General features: G+C 42.2%; 1 protein-coding gene across 1 annotated transcript in view; it reads right to left on the bottom strand.

Moving 5' to 3' along the window:
* The window catches only part of prim1 (DNA primase subunit 1), a 36,445-nt gene that overhangs the window by 4,724 nt on the left and 11,989 nt on the right, over window positions 1-19,732 (bottom strand). The window contains exons 5-12 of the mRNA XM_060820993.1: window positions 18,404-18,540; window positions 18,238-18,296; window positions 17,628-17,737; window positions 12,075-12,151; window positions 5,315-5,447; window positions 4,846-4,915; window positions 2,710-2,807; window positions 460-558 (exon numbers count right to left, since the gene is read on the bottom strand). Of these exons, the coding sequence (XP_060676976.1) occupies window positions 460-558; window positions 2,710-2,807; window positions 4,846-4,915; window positions 5,315-5,447; window positions 12,075-12,151; window positions 17,628-17,737; window positions 18,238-18,296; window positions 18,404-18,540 (783 nt within the window). The remainder of the gene's footprint in view (window positions 1-459; window positions 559-2,709; window positions 2,808-4,845; window positions 4,916-5,314; window positions 5,448-12,074; window positions 12,152-17,627; window positions 17,738-18,237; window positions 18,297-18,403; window positions 18,541-19,732) is intronic.

Genomic DNA, 19,732 nt, shown 5'->3' with positions numbered 1-19,732 from the left:
CCAGTCATTTATCAGTTGGTGTGGGGCAGGCACCTCAGGTCCACAATGACTTCTGCATTTGTCTCCTTAAAACAATCAACCCAAAAAGCAATTAATTGAGTGGAGCACTTTCAAATGTTGAGCTTGTTCAGAAGGTAGATTCAAAGCTCCATCCCATTACTCCTCAGGCAACATTCTCCTGAATCAAGTACAAGACAAGAATTCAAACAATTGAGTCAAACATGAAGCTTTTCTCAAGAATAAAGTCAACAGTTAAAGCTAACTTATGGTTTAATTCCAAATTAGAAATATTCAAAATAAAAACCAAACTAAGCAAAAAAGATTGCCTGTGAAAACAACAGTCCTTCCCACATTTTAAAAAACCTCACTAGACCTGTACTGGCTTTCCTCATAGCTCTGAATTTTGGCAAGTTCATGCAATAAAATACTTTTTAAAAAGATATCCCAAACAATACTCACCACTCTGTTTCAGCAGCTGTCCCTTTCGTGATTGCTCCATCTTCTCTATAAATTGTTCAAAAATCTGGATGGGCCCAAGGAGGCTTGTTTTCTTATAATCTGAGTGCAGAGAAATTTAAAAGGAATTCACTCACCCATGTGTACTGCATTCCCACATGGTTTCTGTCCAATATTCAGTTTTGTAAGATCATATTAAATGGGAGAAGCAAGCCATTCAGCTCCCCTAAGCCAGCTCTGCCATTCAACAAGATAAGAGCTGACCAGTCATGATCTCAATTCTAAATTCTTGCTTGTCACTCCATCACCCTAAACTCCCTTGGCCTATCAAACATCTGTCCAATTTAGCCTTAAATAAAATCAACCTCTGACAAGGTTGTAAATTACAGTCTTTTCAAGAATAAACCAAGATGTAGATTTGCCATTGTTATAGAAAAAAAAAAGACCGGGATGGGCCTCAGTTTGAAGTTATAAACTGGGGGAAGGCAATTTTAACAAGATCAGATATGATTTGGCCATGATGGACAGAGCAAACGCTTTTAGCGATGGTTTTCCCAATGGAAGCTTTTATCCAATGGGGTTCCGCAGCAATCACTTTTCTGACCCTTGCAGTTTGTGGTTTATATAAATGATTTAAACTTGAATGCAGGAGGGTTTACCACTCAGTTTACAAATGATATAAAAATTGATGGGATGGTTAATAGTGAGGATATAAATGGGCTGGTCAGATGGGTTGAGTGCAGTACAAACAAGGAAACACATGATTAACTTATGGACCCTGGGAAGCACTGAGGTTCACAGGGACCTTGGTGCATAGATACACCACTCCCTTAAGGGAGTGACACAGGCAAGAATGGTTAAGGTGGCACATGAGATACTTGCCGTTATTAGATGAGGTAGAAAGTTTAAAGAGCAGGGAGGTGATGCTGAAACTGTATAAAACATTGGTTAGGCCACAGCTACTATTGTATATAGTATTAGAATCCACGTAGAAGGGATGCGATTGCAGTAGAGGATGCAGAGGATATTTACCAGGATCTTGCTTGGGCTGGAGAGTTTGAGTTAAGAGACAGACAGACTGGGATTGTTTTTCTTGGAGCACAGAAGACTGAGGCAGGACATGATTGAGATGTATAAAATTATGAGAGGCACCCTCCAGAGGAGGAATCAATGATGGGGGTGGGGGCATATACAAGAAATTTAGAAGGGCTGAGAGGAAATGTCTGACACCCAGAGGATGGTGTGAATCTGGAACTTGCTGCCTGTAAGGGTGGAGGCAGAAACCCACAACATTTCAGAAGTATTTAGATGTGCACCACAATGATGGGCCAAGTGCTGGGAAAATGGGATTAGAATAGATAAGTAGTTGTTTTTGACTGGCACAGACTCAATGGGCCTTTCCTGGTGCTGTAGACCTCGAAACCATGCTGCAAGGATCAGAGAGATCAGTTGATTCTTAAAACAAATATTCCAGGGCTGGCCTTTTAGGGGCACGACCACTACACGAGGAACATTATCTTGGAATCAGGAGATCTGGATTCAAGTTACATTTGCTCCAGAGGTGCATCATATTTCTGAAAAATTGATTAGAAAACTCTAGCAAGTAGAGGCCTAAGCTAGGGCTTTGAAGTCCTTGAATATAGACTTTAGCAGCAGAAACTTGCTCAAAAATAACATTTCATTTCAGGAACCAGTCAAGCAAACCATATCTGAATTGCATCTGATGCAACCATATCTGCCCAAAACTGTACACATAAATGATGTACTGTAGGGAGAGTAACACCTTGGAGTGAGACTTCAACAGAAGCCAGGATTGTGAGGGGAGAAAGATGACAAAAGTGGGTGATTAGTTGTTTTAGGAGAAATGCCTGGATATTGTATTGGACCTGCAGTATTATGCAGCATTGTTCTCCGACATGAGATGGTGGCATTGTGATATTGTCACTGGACAAGTAATCTAAAGGCCCCTAAAACTAGGTGAATTTAATTTTATGAAAAAAATTGAATAATTAAAACAGTCAAGCCAGAATTAAATGTTAGTCTCAGTAGTTACTATGAAATTTATCAATAATCGTATAAAACGCGATCCTGTCACGTGTTTTCTTTTGGGAAGGAAGTCTGCCATCCTGATCTGTTGTACACTACGTGACTCCAGACACACACCAACATGACCGATTCTCAAAGGTTCTCAAATGCAAACTGGGATGGGTAACTTATTAACGACAATGCCCACAGCCTCATCTAGATATTTACCTCTGGTGCGACGTTTCACCTCCAGCTCTTCACCGTTCTCAGCACTTGTAACTTCTTGCTCTTCCTTAGTTTTCTTATCAAGCTCCTTGCAAAGATAACTTTAAGAGAATCAGAGGTTATCCCATTGTAAATTACAAAATACAACTTTGATTGCCTGAAGGCACTGAAGCAGTGTTAAGGCAATGTTATTAGAATTAGAATCCCTACAGTGTGGAAACAGGCCCTTCGGCCCAACATGTCCACACCGATCCTCTGAAGAGTATCCCACCCAGACCCATTACTCTACATTGACTCCTGACTAATGCACCTAACCTATACATCCCTGAACACTGGACAATTTAGCATGGCCAATTCACCTAACAAGCACATCTTTGGACTGGGAAGGAAACCAGAGCATCTGGAGGAAACCCACGTAGACATGGGGAGAATGTGTAAACTTCACCCAGACAGTCGCCAGAGGCTGGAATCGAACCTGGGCCCCCGACACTGAGGCAGCAGTGCTAACCACTGAGCCACCGTGCCGCCCCAACACAGTTATGTTTATGGTAGGTGACTTTGGACACTGTATTGCTTGAAAGAATTTAAACACATGGCCATCAGGCAGCATGTTGGCACAAAGGACATCATAGTTGAGCACAATGTTAGTTTCGACATTGTTTACTCTAACTTCTGCTTGCTGTGCACTTTTGCATCATGGAATCAGTTTTAAAGATTGACATGCAGACATGCATGTGCACACCTTTGAAACATCAGTCACATGCAGTCACCTGCACATCACATTCTCAATCGCTGCATGGCCATTCACTTGGATAGTTACCACCATCTGAACAGGCCATGTTTCCATTCAGCAGATCGCTATTACAACCATAGAAAAACATTAGAGGACTTCCTCCCTCACATAAAATCAGCAACCTAGATGTCCCCCATGAGGAATGATTCCTTAGTCAGTTATTGTTCTGTGGCACCAGGTTACCTTGCAATTTGCTCAACTGACCATCATTCATGAGTGTTTTGACACAGGATCATGTGGACTTTTCAACCACAGAGCATCATGGCGGAGTCTGATCCTGTCAACCAGCCACTTACACATTCTTTCAGCAGGACTTGCTGGATAACAGTCCAGAGCAGAACCCCTGACAATTTCTCCTTGATGGTATACGAGCCAGTTAATGGCACCTCCCCAATACAATTCAGACTGGAATGTTACTGCCTGAGGTATCATGCAACAACCTAGCCTTAGCATCCTAGCCATGAAGCTAAATAGGAAATGCAAGCAGGCATGCATTGCCTCATTGGCTATCGTCCAGAAATGCATATGGTGACAGCCAAGGACTGGTTGGGACACCACTTCGCTGCTGCAACGAACTAGTCTGCAGATGAAAATCATGACCCTTGCTTTGACCTTGCATTTATCAAAACCATAAGGTTCAGGTTGGTGCTGAAGAATGACATGCAACAGCCCAGCGTGAGAAAAAACAATTGGCAGACAGTGGATTTTAATGGGGCTAGAACACAAGAGTTAAAACACAATTGATTTGGAATAAGAGGGTGGTGGCAAGATCAGTAACTGAACAATAGAATCTCTGGTGTGGAAACAGGCAGGTTCAATCAAGGCATTCAAGGGGGCACTGAATGATTATTTGAAAAGAAATGGTGTGCAAGGGTATGGGGTAAAAAGGCAAGAGATTAGCACAAAGGAATAGAACTATTGCAAGCACGGTGGGCAGAATGGTCATCTTCTGCATGACAGTAAGTTTGTGATTTTTGCTCAGAAGGCACTTGTCTGGGCCAGAAACCCAATCTTGGATGTCAACTACAATACCTGGGTTGTGCTTACATGTAGGTGACACTTAAAAGATACAAGAATAAATGCTGGGAATAAATGAAGTAAAATAGATCATTTTAATATTTTGGAATAAATGTGACTTCTTATAGAATCCAAGTTGATGCACCAAATTACTTCTGCAGATGCCTGGACACATTTCAAAATCCTTCTATGGAGCTACTTTCCTGCCTTACTTACACTTTAAAAAGAACCCTGATATATACCACCACCACAGTTTCAGAAAAAAAAAGATTCACACTTAAGTTGCTTTCTCAATACGTAAATATACCTGATGTCAATATCCTTCATACCTTATTGTCGGGACACTAAAAGGATCAAATTTATCCACATTCTTGACATCGAGAGGCACTGAAATGCGTCCTGGAACAGCAACAGAAATGATGAGTGGAATATACTGCACATACAGTTGAAAGTTTTCTGTCTATGCCACATCATTTTTGATAGTTTGAACACTACAAAACATAAGTACCACAACCTTTTTATACAGCTTTGTTTAAAAAAAGACTGATGAAACAACAAGCAGTCAGATGGCCAAGACCATGGAGGGATTTGAACACAAGGAGAAGTGTTGAAATTAATTGCTTTAGTACACTCAGGTTTATATCTGGCGCCAGTTCAGAAACATATAGACAGAAAGAGACCAAGACAGACAGAGTGAGCAAAGTTTCCAAAAAGATTGAGAAGTAGGATAACAAACAAACAAACAGTTGCAGAGCACAGTCAATCTTTAGGAAAGAAAAGACGACAGGTACACAATACCCGTTTTGGGATGAACGGAGAAAGGGCTTTTCAGCAGATGGTTGATGCCTTTGCTGACGTTAATATCCAGACGGGGATAGCAGTACTGCAGCTTAATTTCTTCTAAATGGTGGTCATTCACTTGTTTGGTTAACTGTAGAAAGCAATTTGATGAATAGAAAGTTCACATTCAAAGACAACACAAGCAGGTTGTATAGCAAATTGAGCTGACTTCCCAAAGACTGACTGTTATTTCAACTGCAAATCAGTTACCATCCAATGTTTTGAACAAAACCATCAACTCACTTTTGGCACAACCTGCTGGAAATCAAGCCCCGTTATTCTTGAAATTATCACAAAAGTTAAAGATTTTAACGAAAGTTTGCAACGCCCCCCAAATCACCGGTCAGATTGACCCAGGCTATTCCTTGTCATGTTTTCCTGTCAAACAGTCCTTTTTCCATTACAGTTTACGATGAAAAATATATAAAATGATATGGTATTTACAAATCTTCACGAATCTAGTGATGCACCTAAATATCAGCTGTTCAAACTTTTTTTTTTACTTCAAACCCTATTAACCAATACTAAACAAACGTAGATTATTTATAAATGCATTGGCCTAACACCAGATATGCAAAACCACTGTACATGATCATCATTTTTTACTCTCGTACAAGAGTGTCGTTACATACTGTTACCATTATAACGTAAAGATTCAGGCTATATCATTTTCATTACTTGGATACTCAGGTTCTGAAGTGGACAGGACTAGGTATGGCTTGAAGTTTAATTTATATTTAAGGATTGTGTGCATTGAGAGAAGAGCTTTTTTTTCAGCTGAACAGTAGTAATTTGTGTGCATTTAACATCCTTGAGGTGAACAGTTTAGTATCTTAGAATGCTAGAAGAGAGAAAATAATTGGACCATTGCTCTGTCTCCTTTCTTTCTATAGATGTACGAGACACCCTCTGCAATAAGTGTCCTGAAAGTCAGGGAGACAGAGATAGAAACAAGTCATTCAGAAAGACAGTATCACTGACAAGGCCATCAAGTGTGCAGGCTTCTTTCCGAGAGAAAAAAGGTCATGGAGTAAGAATTGGCCTGACATCAGCAACGCAATTTAGCAATCTACAAAACGGTCAGGGCAGAAAGTCCCGAGTAGCTTAATGTCAAAGAGAAAAGCTCCAGAAACAGAAGGCTGTGGACAAGAAGTTTAAAATAACCCATCTTAAGAAATGTGTGCTCCGCGTTAGCAGTTTAAGGGTCGATAAAGGGTGGAGCTGGCAAAAGCACAGCAGGTCAAGCAGCACCAAAGGAGCAGGGGAGTTGAGGTACAAGGCGATAACCTTACATCTGGGCTGGGGAAGAGGGAAGACAGCAGAGAAGTAAATATGGACAGGGCTGGAGGAAAGGTGGGTAGGATGGCGATATGTGGATGCAGTTGATTGCAACTGGTCAGTGCAAAGGGTGGAGCAGATACATGGGAAGGAAGATGGACAGGTTGGGTCAGGTCAAGGGGGCAGGATGGAAGAGGGGGCAGGACCTGGAATGATTGGGGGTGGGGACTGGTGAATTCTATGTTAAAGCTGTATGGTTGCCAGATCCTGAGGCAGAGGGCGAAGTGCTCTTCCTCCAGTTTGCATGTGGCCTTATTTTAACTGTGGAGGCGGCCCAGGATAGACGCCACTGGGCGAGTTGAAATGGCTGGCAACCCAAAAGGTGGGGATGATTGGAGCGTACGGATCATAGATGTTCCCTGAACTGGTCCCAGAGTTTGTACTAAGTCTCTCCGATGCAGAGGAGACTGCATCCATTGCTTCTGATATAATCAGGTTAGAGGAAATGCAGGTGAATTTCTGCAGGACTTGAACTGACTGACTGGGGCCTTGGACAGAGATAAGAGGGGAGATGTGAGGGCAGAATTTGCACCTCCTGCAGCCGCAGGTAAAGGTGTCAGTTGCAGAGGGGAGGTTGGTGGGAAGTGTGGAACTAACGAGAGAACAGTCCCAGCAGAAAGTGGATAGGGGTGGGGAGGGAAATATCAATTTGATGGGGTCAGACTACATGTGGCGGACGATAATGTACTGGATTTGGAGATTAGTGGGGTGGACTGTGAAGACCAAGGGATTCTATCCTTTTTGTGGGAGATTTATTTGAGGGCAGAGATGTGGGAAATGGTGGAGATGCAGTGGAGAGCATTGTTGACCACGCGGAAGGGAAAATTACAGTCCTTGAAGTAGGAGGACATCTAGGATGACCTGGAATGGAATTGTTCATCCTGGGCACAGATATGGAGGAGTGGTTGGGAGTATGGAAGTGTGTCTGTGTGAGGTCGAACTGTTGGAGTTGGCGGCTTTGAAATAGATGTGGATGCTGAGTCAGTTGTTGGACATGGAGACGGAGAGGTAGGCAGAGATAGTCTTGGTAAACCGGAGGTCAGGGTGGAGGGTGCGGGTGAAGTAGGTGAACTGTTCGAGCTACGAAGAGACAGGAATAGTTCGGACCCATATGGTACCTGTAGCCATCCCTCTGGTTTGTAGGAGGTCGGAAGATTGAAAGGAAAAAAGATGTAAGGGCGAGGACCAGTTCTGCCAAGTGAATGTGTGTGTCAGTGGAGGGGGACTAGTTGGGCCTATGGGAGAGGAATAAACAGAAGGCTTGGAGGCCCTCCTCCTGGGGAATACAGGTGTAGAGTGACTGGATGTCAGTGGTGAAGATGAAATATTGGAGGCTGGGGAATTGAAAGTCGGAGAAGGCGGAGGACACGGGTGGTGTCCTGAATGTGTGGGGAGTTTCTGGACCATAGGGGTCAGGACAAAGTTGTGATAACAGGAGAGGAGTACAATGGACAGGAGCAGGCAGAGGCAGAGACAGAGACAATCAATTGATCAGGGCAGTCAAGTGTATAAATTTTGGGTAGGAGAAAGAAACGGGCAGTGCGGAGCTGGGGAACGATAAGATTGGAGGCTGTGGATGGGACATCTCCCAAGGCGATGAGATTGTGGATGACCTGGGAGGTGGTGTGGTGATGAGAGGTCAGGTCATGATCAAGGGAGCAATAGAAAGTATCAAAGAGTTGGAGTGTGGCCTCAGCGAGGTAGAGGTGGGCGTGCCAACTACCACCACACCTCCCTTGTCAGCTGGTTTTATGGAGAGTTGGGGTTGGAGTGGAGGGCTGCACATTGCGAGGGTAAGAGGGTGGAGAAATTGAGGCAGTTCACATGGAATGTCCTCACGTTCCACCCACTAATCTCCAAGTCTAGCTCATCATCCTCTGCCATTTCCACCACCTGTGGTCTGACCCCACCACCAAAATGATATTTCCCTCCCCACCCCTATCTGCATTCTGCTGGGACCATTCCCTCCACAATTCCTTTGTTAGGTCCACACTCCCCACCAATCTCTCCTCCACACCTGGCACCTTTCCCTGCAGCTGCAGGAGGTGAAACACCTGCCCTCACACCACCTCTTACCTCTGTCCAAGGCCTCAAAGAATCATTCCAAATTCAGCTGCATTTTCCCTAACCTGATTTAGAACATAGAACAATACAGCACAGAACAGGCCCTTCGGCCCACGATGTTGTGCCGAACATCTATCCTAGATTAAGCACCCATCCATGTACCTATCCAATTGCCGCTTAAAGGTCACCAATGATTCTGACTCTACCACTCCCACGTGCAGCACATTCTCACCACTCTCTGGGTAAAGAACCCACCCCTGACGTCTCCCCTATACCTTCCACCCTTCACCTTAAATTTATATCCCCTTGTAACACTCTGTTGTAACTGGGGAAAAAGTTTCTGACTGTCTACTCTATATATTCCTCTGATCATCTTAGAAACCTCTATCAAGTCACCCCTCATCCTTCGCCGTTCCAACGAGAAAAGGCCGCGAACTCTCAACCTGCCCTCGTATGACCTATTCTCCATTCCAGGCAACATCCTGGTAAATCTTCTCTGCACCCTCTCCAAAGCTTCCACATCTTTCCTAAAGTGAGGCCACCAGAACTGCACACAGTACTCCAAATGTGGCCTAACCAAAGTCCTGTACAGCTGCAACATCACTTCACGACTCTTGAATTCAATCCCTCTGCTAATGAACGCTAATACACCATAGGCCTTCTTACAAGCTCTATCCACCCGAGTGGCAACTTTCAAAGATCTATGTACATAGACCCCCAAGATCCCTCTGTTCCTCCACCTGACTAAGAACTTTACCGTTAACCCTGTATTCCGCATTCTTATTTGTTCTTCCAAAATGGACAACCTCACACTTGGCAGGGTTGAACTCCATCTGCCACTCCTCACCCCAGCTCTGCATCATATCTAAGTCCCTTTGTAGCCGACAACAGCCCTCCTCACTGTCCACAACTCCACCAATCTTCGTATCATCTACAAACTTACTGACCCACCCTTCGACTCCCTCATCCAAGTCATTAATAAAAATTACAAACAGCAGAGGACCCAGAACTGATCCCAGAACTGAACTCCACTTGTAACTGGGCTCCAGGCTGAATATTTACCATCTACCACCACTCTGACTTCGACCGGTTAGCCAGTTTTCTATCCAATTGGCCAGATTTCCCTCTATCCCATGCCTCCTGACTTTCCGCATAAGCCTACCGTGGGGAACCTTATCAAATGCCTTACTAAAATCCATGTACACTACATCCACTGCTCTACCCTCATCCACATGCTTGGTCACCTCCTCAAACAATTCAATAAGACTTGTAAAGCAAGACCTACCCTTCACAAATCCGTGCTGGCTGTCCCTAATCAAGCAGTGTCTTTCCAGATACTCATAAATCCTATCCCTCAGTACCCTTTCCATTACTTTGCCTACCACAGAAGTAAGACTAACTGATCTGTAATTCCCGGGGTTATCCCTATTCCCTTTTTTGAACAGGGGCACAACATTCACTACTCTCCAGTCCCCTGGTACCACCCCTGTTGACAGTGAAGACGAAAAGATCATTGCCAACGGTACTGCAATTTCCTCTCTTGCTTCCCACATAATCCTAGGATATATCCCGTCAGGCCCGGGGGACTTGTCTATCCTCAAGTTGTTCAAAATGTCCAACACATCTTCCTTCCTGACAAGTATCTCTTCTAGCTTACCAGTCCGTTTCACACTCTCCTCTTCAACAATACGGTCCCTCTCGTTCGTAAATACTGAAGAAAAGTACTCATTCAAGACCTCTCCTATCTCTTCCGACTCAATACACAATCTCCCACTATTGTCCTTGATCAGACCTACCGATCAATGGATTTATTGCATCCATTTCTCCCAACATGATCTTCTTTACATCGGAGAGACCAAGCTCAAACTCGGGGACCAGTTCAGGGAACAGCTATGGTCTGTACACTCCAATCAACCCCACCATGTCAACTCCCCCTCCCAATGACAGGCTCATCCTGGGCCGACCCCACCATCAAAATACGGCCACATGCAAACTGAAGAATACCTCATCTTCCACCTTGTGAGCTTACAACCAGACAGCCTTCATGCATCCCCATTACCCAGCACTTAAAACACACAGGAGGTGATAGATATTCGGAACACTCTTCCACAAGCAGCAGTTGATTATTGTTATTAGTTTTAAATCAGAGATTGATAAATTTTTGTCAACCAAAAACTTTTAAAGGATATGGGGCAAAGGCAAGTATATGGAGTTATGATTGAATAGTGGAACTGGCTCAAGGGGTTGAATAGCCTACTCCTGTTCCTAAAGTGAAAAGGGTTGAATCTTCATTTCTTAAACTTGCAACATGACTGTTTCAAATAATTTTGTTTTGTGCAACAGATTATTTTGTTCCTTTGAGTTAAACTACATTGCCAGTCTCTCATGAATATGGTCAGTGACTGACCACCACAATAAATTGTGAAAAAACAAAACTTGCAGCCTGTCAAGTCAGGTTTCACATTGGAGCCGGACTTATCTGGGATCTTGACACCACAAAGACAGTCCAAGTGACTACCCAGTGCTCAGTTTTCACACCAGTGGAATGAGAAAGGAGAAACAGCAGAGCTTTATCTAACATTCACATGTTCACCAACCCAAAATGGTGGCATCAATACAATGCTCAGCAGCTTATCAGACATCCAATTTCTTGCAACTTATTTGGAATGTGTGGTTTACCACTGATGAATTAAAATGACACAGCAATTACAGGATGAAATGCATTATACCCATCAACGTATATATTAGATTGTGCTCAACAGTATGTTATTCTTCAGTAAGGCAATCAATCAATCAGGTTCTAATGAGTAATTTCTTGGGACAAATTTTATCATGTATTAAATGTGGAATGCTCTAACTGCTGATACATGCCATTGCTTGAATAAAACTGCAAGATACAATAACCTATTGGCTGAAAACAATCCATGGGATGGGATCAAACCACAAACACCAAAACCACATTAAATTGCTAGCTTCTGCCATGGTGGCTGTTGTTGGTCAAGGTGGCACACTGTAGGTTTGGTTAACTGAAGAATGATTGAATTCTGCTGTAATATACTACTTTAAAATACTCTATTAACTCTCTATTTTGGTGAATGCACAAAGGACAATTGCGGCGAGTTCAGAGCTTCCAACACTGAGAAACCCACTCGAGCTCAGCTTTGCAGTGAGAGGAGAAAGTAGAAAATATTTAAGCGTCAGACACAAAATTAAATGCATCACTTTAATGCTGTCATCTCAGTTTCTCAATTGCACTGCTCTTTTGAATCACATTCAGTTGTGTTATCACGATTTAAGTGATGGTACGACCACTTACAGTGCGTTGCAACAATTTCCAGCGATCGGTTGCATTTCGTGCTTTGTCAAAATCTATTTGCAATCCCTCATGAAACTGTGCACGGCTGTTAAAGAAAATATCTCCAACTCATGTACATATTTGAACAAATTTTAAACCATGTGAAAGTATAAAGGAACTAAATTAAGCTTATCGCATCAACTCTTAAGAAACTTAACATTCTACTCCTTGTCAATTTCAAGAATAAAATTGTTGTGCAATACTAATCCAAGAAATTCCTGTGTTGACATTAACTGGGTCAACTTGCCCCAGTATTTTACAACAGTAATTTAAATTGCATTTTTGCATCTTTTGTGGTTACACTGTAAAATCTGATGTATCAGTTAGATCTTTGTGCACGTAGATTCCTTCTAAATACGAACTGGGTTAGGAAATAGCACCATAAAATGTGGGTCCAATTTCGAGAAAGCAAAGTTCTTTTAAAAATATTCAATTAATTCTCTGGATGCGAGTGCCAATGAAGCAAGCATTTATTGCCTATACTACTACTCAGCTGTACTGTGAGCTCACACTACTATGAGCCAGCTATATTGGTGTGGGACTGAAGTCAAAAATAAGTCTGGCAAGGAAAGGATGGCAGGTTTCCTTTCCTGAAGGACATGAGTGAATCAGTTCCATTTTTCTCCCAACATCTTCACGCTCACGGAGACATAGCAAATTTTTATTCCCAGGTTTTTCTGCCACGATGGGGTTTGAACTCATGTTCCAGGTTTTAAGATTACAAGACCAGCAAACATCAATGACCACGTACAGACAAAACAAAAGCTCCAGGAGATGGAAAAGCACAGCCAAGAATTAACCTATTAGTTGACTGGAGAATGAAGTAAAAAAAAAAGCTATTTACTTGGGTTTTGAGAATTCCTTCAGAGAGTTTAACATTAGCAAAAACACTTCACTCTTACACCCATTCTCTCATGGTTCAGGAGACTAGCATTTTGTTGAAACAATACAATTATACAAAATGATTAAAAAGAAAATTAACACCAAGACAAAAATAAGTTCAAAAATTACAAATCTATTTGAGGAAGTGTTCTTTTCAATCAGTTATGGGTTAAGAATGTGAATTTGACTTTAATGTGAAGAATATACAAGATAGGAAAAGTAGACCATTTTGGTCCCTCAAATCTCATGTTTTTGAATTCTACATTTTCATCTAGGTTTGATAACCTAGGATTCTCCTGCAAACAAGAATCAATCCAACTCTGTCCGATAAATATTCAAACACCCTGCCTCCTAATCCATCTGTAACTTCCTTGTCTTCTAAGAAGGTATTTTCCTCGCCAACTTAGTGTTATCTGTGAATTTAGCTACCATGCCTTTACTACTCTCATGTAAGTCATTGTAAAACGTTGAGGTCAGAGCACAGATCCCTTTGGGATCCCAAGTCCTCCCACCCTTCCAAGTCAGAAAGAGACTTATTTATGCATACTGCTTGCTGTCAACCATACTTCCATGGTGATAAGTTATCCCAGACTGCATGACTGTTGATTTTCAACAATATCCGATTGTCACCTTATCAAATGCCTTTTTGAAAATCCAAGTATAGTATGCCTACAGGTTCCCCTTCATCCAACAACAAACATGACTTTCCTTTCACAAAACCACATTGACGCTCAATTACTGACGTTTTTCCTGCGTGCCTAGCTATAAATCTCATGATTGATGCCAACACCATCACCGCAACAAAGTCCAAAGATGTGCGGGTCAGGTGAATTGGCCATGCTAAATTGCCCATAGTGTTAGGTAAGGGGTATATGTAGGGGTAGGGGTATGGGTGGGTTGCGCTTCGGCAGGTCGGTGTGGACTTGTTGGGCCGAAGGGCCTGTTTCCACACTGTAAGTAATCTAAAAAAAAACAAACATCAAGCTAGCTGGTCCAATGTCTCACGCTCTTGTTGAAATCAGGAGTTTCTATTTGCTACTTTTCAAACTATTAGAACTTTGCCTGTATCCAGGGAACTTAGCACCAGGGAATACAGAAATTAGCAACAGCATATCCACTAGCTCATCACCCACTGATTTTCATACTCAAAGATGAAATCACCTGGACTCAGACTTGCCAGCCCACAGCTTCAACAGTTGGCTTAGTACTGCTGCCCTAGTGATAGTAATGTTGCCAACTTCTCTTCCTTGCATCTGTTGATTTGTAGCTATGACTGAAATTTTTGTTTCATATCCTCTATAAATGAAGATAGAAGCATTTTTCCATCCACCATTACCACATTCCATTCCCATTCTCACCTTATTGGATCACACTTCATTTACTTTTTTCCTTATTAAATACACATAGAACACTTAACGTCATAGAGATGTACAGCATGGAAACAGACCCTTCGATCCAATCCATCCATGCCAACCAGATATTCCAATCCAATCTAGTCCCATTTGCCAGCACCTGGTCTATATCCCTCCAAACCCTTCCTATTCGTATACCTATCCATTCTTAGCTAGCTTCCTCTGTACTCTGATTTTTTTCTCCTCCTGACTGACCTTTTGGTTATTCTCTGGCATTTTTCAACATGACAGCTCTGCCAAACATCCAACCCAAACTTTGGATCCGCTATGTGGATGACACCTTTGTCATCACTAAACGAAAGGAATTAGAGGAAACCTTCAGGACAATCAATAATAAACTTTCTGGCATAAAATTCCCCAAAAAGAAGGAAAACAACAACAAAATTGCCATTCTTAGATGTCATGGTAGAGCAAACAGCCAATGGGGAACTTCAAACCAATGTCTACAGGAAAACAACACATACGGACCAAATATTGAACTACAGAAGCAATCATCCCAACATCCACAAATGAAGCTGCATTAGAATATTATTTCAACGATTCACCGTACACTGCAGCACAGAGGAACTACGCAGAGCAGAAGAAAATCACCTATACAGTGCATTAAAAAAGAACGGTACCAATGAACATAGTCCACCGATATCTGAGCAACAAACCCAAACAAGCAGACAAAGCATGTCCTGAAATCCTAGCCGCTCTTCCCTACATCAAAGACATCTTGGAAATGACTGCCAGACTACACTCACCCCTTGGCATCATGGTAGCCCACAAACCCACCAGCACACTAAAACAGCAGCTAATGAACTTGAAAGACCCTATACAGACAACAAACAAGACTTGTTTGTCTTGTTTGTCATTCACAAAATACCACGCAAGGACTGTAACAAACACTACATTGGACAAATAGGCAGAAAACTAGCCACCAGGATACATGAAACATCAACTGGCCACAAAAAGACATGACACACTCTCACTAGTATCTTTACGTATGGATGAGGAAGGACACCATTTCGACTGGGACAACACATCCATCCTAGGACAAGCCAAACAGAGACACGGACGAGAATTCCTAGAAGCATGGCACTCCAACTGGAACTCTATCAACAAACTCATCAAGTTAGACTCCATCTACCACCCCCTGAGAAATAGAACAGGAAATGATGTAACCACAGAAAATGACATCACCAACCCCAGGAAACCTAAACACAAATAGAAAGCAAGTCATAACATCAATGCTTCACCAGAGGCTCACTGATGAAACCACGTCACAGTAATGGCCATCAAATCATATTTACTTACACAATGTGAGATATCAGTTAATTTACTTTATTATTGCTGTGCACATTCAGAACATGCTGTGGAATTTAATGAGACATTACCTCTTAGAACACAAGCAGACCTGGCAGTCAGAGAATTCTAATGTGAAATGGAACTAAACTATCCAAATTTATCAACTGACAGAACGCATTAATAAATTCATCAATAAATAACAGAGTAGCTAGATGTCATCCAAAATCCTATACATACTAATAATCACATAAGGGGAAAACAGATAAACAGATCAAGATAAGATATTTTGGCTAATTTAGAAGTCTAAGACTAGGGGTCAGAATCTAAAAATTGGAAATGGATCTCCGAGTAGTGAAAAGAAGAAACAATTTTGCACGCAAAAACTGGAAGATTGAAACTCTCTTTCACATACAGCAAATGATGATTGGCCAATTGTTAATTTTAAAACCAGGATAGATTTTACTTCAAAAGTATCAAAGAATATGGGGGGGGGAGAATTTGGGAAGATAGAGTTGGGTGACAGGCGGACCATGATCTCACTGCATGATGGAGCAGACTAAATGGCTGACTAATTCCATATTAAATCTGGTTAACATTGAATCAACAGCACTGACAGGATCACCACTTGTGACACTACATCTTAAACTGCAGGTCTATTTCATCCAGGTTATTTAGTAACCTCAAAGCGGGGGGTGGGGAGCGATTCACTTTAGTAGAAAGAACATGAAGTGAAAGGTATAATTCTAAAGAGGAGGGAGGGGGGTGTGTAGGAGCTGAAGGACCTGGGAGTATAGGCGTACAAAAGCGGGCAGGACAGCTCAGGTGAGTGCTTTATTAACCACACATCCTGGGCCTCATTAATAGGAGCATGGAATAGAGAGCAAGGAGGAGATGTTAAACTTGCACAAAATACTACTTTGGCTTCAACTTTAGTCTGTCCAGTTTTGGGTACCACACTTCAGGAATGATGCAAAGGCACTAGAGAGAATGCAGAAAAGGGATTGGATTACCTGTAAGGGCAGCACGGTGGCTCAGTGGTTAGCACTGCTAGCTCACAGCGCCAGGGACCCATGTTCGATTCCAGCCTTGGGCAACTGTCTGTGTGGAGTGAGCACATTCTCCCCTGGTCTGTGTGGGTTTCTTCCAGGTGCACGGGTTTCCTCCCACAGTCCAAAGATGTGCAGGTTAGGTGGATTGGCCATGCTAAACTGCTCATGGTGTTCAGGGATGTGTAAGTAACAGGATAGGGGGATGGGTCTGGGTGGGATACTCCTCGGAGGGTCGGTGTGAACTCATTGGGTCAAAATGGCCTGTTTCCACAAATTAGGGATTGTATGGTGAAAAGATTGAAGAACGTTCCACGGATCAGGAACAAATCAGTTACATAAATTAGGCAAGTTGGGATGGATATCTTGAAGAGCTGGTTAAGAGGAGATTAGATAGATGTATTCAAAATCAAGAGGGTACTGGGAAGAGTATGTCAGGAGAAATTGTTCTCAAAAGGAAGGATTGAGAACCAGAGGCAGACTTATGGCGATTGGCTAAAGCAGCAACTGCAACACAAGGAGAAACTTCTTCATACAGTGAGTGATGAGGATTCATGGTGGATCAAAGCTTCCAAGAACAACTGGATTATCTGTAAAGGAAGAATATGCTTGGTTATAGGGAGATGATGGGAAAGTGGCACTATGTCTGTTGCCTATGCGGACAGCCAGCACAAAATGGGCAAAGTGACCTCCTTCTAAGCTGTAACAATCTAGAAATTCTGAAAAGACAATTACTGTCTCTATCTGGACTAGATCCAAAGTATAAGCCCAGGGACAAGATAGCAATATTGAGATATTAATTCAAGAAACCTTTTACTTATACCAATCCAAAACAAGAAATTGAACCATAGATTCATCAAAATGTACCAATTCCCAAAGGATATCATCAGGGACCAGAGCTAAGACTTTCTGCCAAGTTTCTTTACTGCCAAAGACATCTTGTTTATTCAGAGCGTAGTCTTCAAAATAGCTATCAATCAGAGTGATAGATTCCCTACAAATAGAGCAAAAACAACAGTTAGCAATCATTAATAAATCACGTCTTCATAAAAGACTTGCACCTCAACACATCCAAAATGGTTCACAGCCAGTGGAGTATTTTTCAGTGTAGTCACAGCCACAATACAAGGAAATCCAGAAGCCAATTTATACATGGCAAGAACCCACAAATACCAATGAGATAATGATTAGATCTGCTTTTTTCATGTCAATTTGAAGGAGAAGTATTGGCAAGGTCATGAAGGATAACACCTTTGCTCTTTTTTGGTTAGTGCCATCAGATCTTTTGCATCCACTCAAGAGGGCAGTTTCAATGTTCTCATCTCAAAGAAAATACCTCTAATAAACACATCTGACTTTGTGGTTAAATATCAGGTGGGGCTTGAACACATGACCAGGACAGAATGAAATAAGAATGGTTTAAAATTAATCCACAAAACAAGGTTAATATAATGACATGTAACAAAGCCATTTTTTAAACTCCAGTGTACTCACTGAATAGAAGGATGAATGGGACTATTCAAATGTACTTTCTTGATTGTATCCGTTCCACCCTGTAAAACAGCCAGCGACATTTGGCATTATAAACAGATGGCAGAATGGATACATCCTACCTTTTATCTAAAAGAGCAACTAATCTCATGGCTGAGAAGATACCTACCTTGACCACACTCAGGTACTCGGCAACAGCGGACCGAGCTGCCTGGGAAAGTTTCCGTGCACTGTCATCACAGACCCAGCAATGGACCCCTCTTCTGCCAGAGTACACCCAGAGACGGTGTTGAAACCCAAAGTCCTCTGTGATGCAAACAAGGAAATCTGCATTATATAGATGGTTGAGAATTGGTGAAATTTAATACGTGCACCACTGCATCTCTGTTACTAAAGGAATACTTTCAAGAGCAGTATTGTATATTAGGTCTAACCTGATGGGCCACCCGCATCAACTTATTCTGAACAGTACACTTGTTGCTGGTGATCATTCACAATCTCAGCACCCAGGAAAGCACTACATTGAGACTTCCACATAGGAAGAGACAAGTCATCTCAGCAAACTTCATGGAGAACCCAGGCACAATGGGAGAACATCATGTTCCTGTCATTTAACTTCAGGAAAGCACAAGTGGTCGTCAACCACCTCTGGGATGGCTTTTTAAAAATTATTAATTCACAGGATGTGGGCATTGCTGGCTAGGCCAGCATTTATTGACCATGGCTAGATGCTCAAAGGGCAGTTGAGTCAATCAAATTGCTGTGGGTCTGGAGTCACATGTAGGCCAGACCATGTAAAAATAGTGGTTTCCTTCCCTAAAGGACACCAGCGAACTCAGTGGGTTTTTCCTGACAATTGACAATGGTTTCATTATCATCATCAGACTTTCAGTTTCAGATTTTGAATGCAAATTTTTCCATCTGCCATGGTGGGATTCAAACCCAGGTCTCTAGAGTGTTACCTGAGGCTCCAGATAACTAATCTGGTGATAATACTACAAATCCATTTCTTTTGGGGGAGGTAGAATGAATGTGTTTCGAAAAGTTAGTACTGTTTTAACTTTTACCAGTAATTGAAAACAGCATTGATCCAAAGCTCAGAAACAAAGTAAGCATTTTCACAGAGTTAAAGTGCTTGCTTGTTGTGCTGGCCCAGATGGACCAAACAACCCAAAGACTTGAACTATCCTCAGGTTGACTCAATTTAACTCTAGTAGTATTCAGCATGTTACAACTAACCTTAATGCTCTGGTGGCAAGGGAGAGATAAGCAAAGAAAGCAAAATAGGTAATGTTCAAGTTCCCAGAAATTATTCATGTACTCCTTTGGAACATGAGATGCGTGGTCCACAGACAGGTGCTCAAGAACAAAGACTGCTAAGCCAAGAATCTAGAGGTTGTAGTGCACTGTGGAACCATAGCACAGAACAAGTCAGAACTTTTAGGAGAAAAGAATTGAGTTGGCTGGAAGCAGAATTACTGGGGGGGGGGGGGGGAAA

Source organism: Hemiscyllium ocellatum, chromosome X (assembly GCF_020745735.1).
Source record: "Hemiscyllium ocellatum isolate sHemOce1 chromosome X, sHemOce1.pat.X.cur, whole genome shotgun sequence".
Lineage (NCBI taxonomy): Eukaryota > Metazoa > Chordata > Chondrichthyes > Orectolobiformes > Hemiscylliidae > Hemiscyllium > Hemiscyllium ocellatum.
The sequence above is the reverse complement of the archived record's forward strand: the minus strand, read 5'-3'. Positions and strand labels throughout refer to the sequence as shown.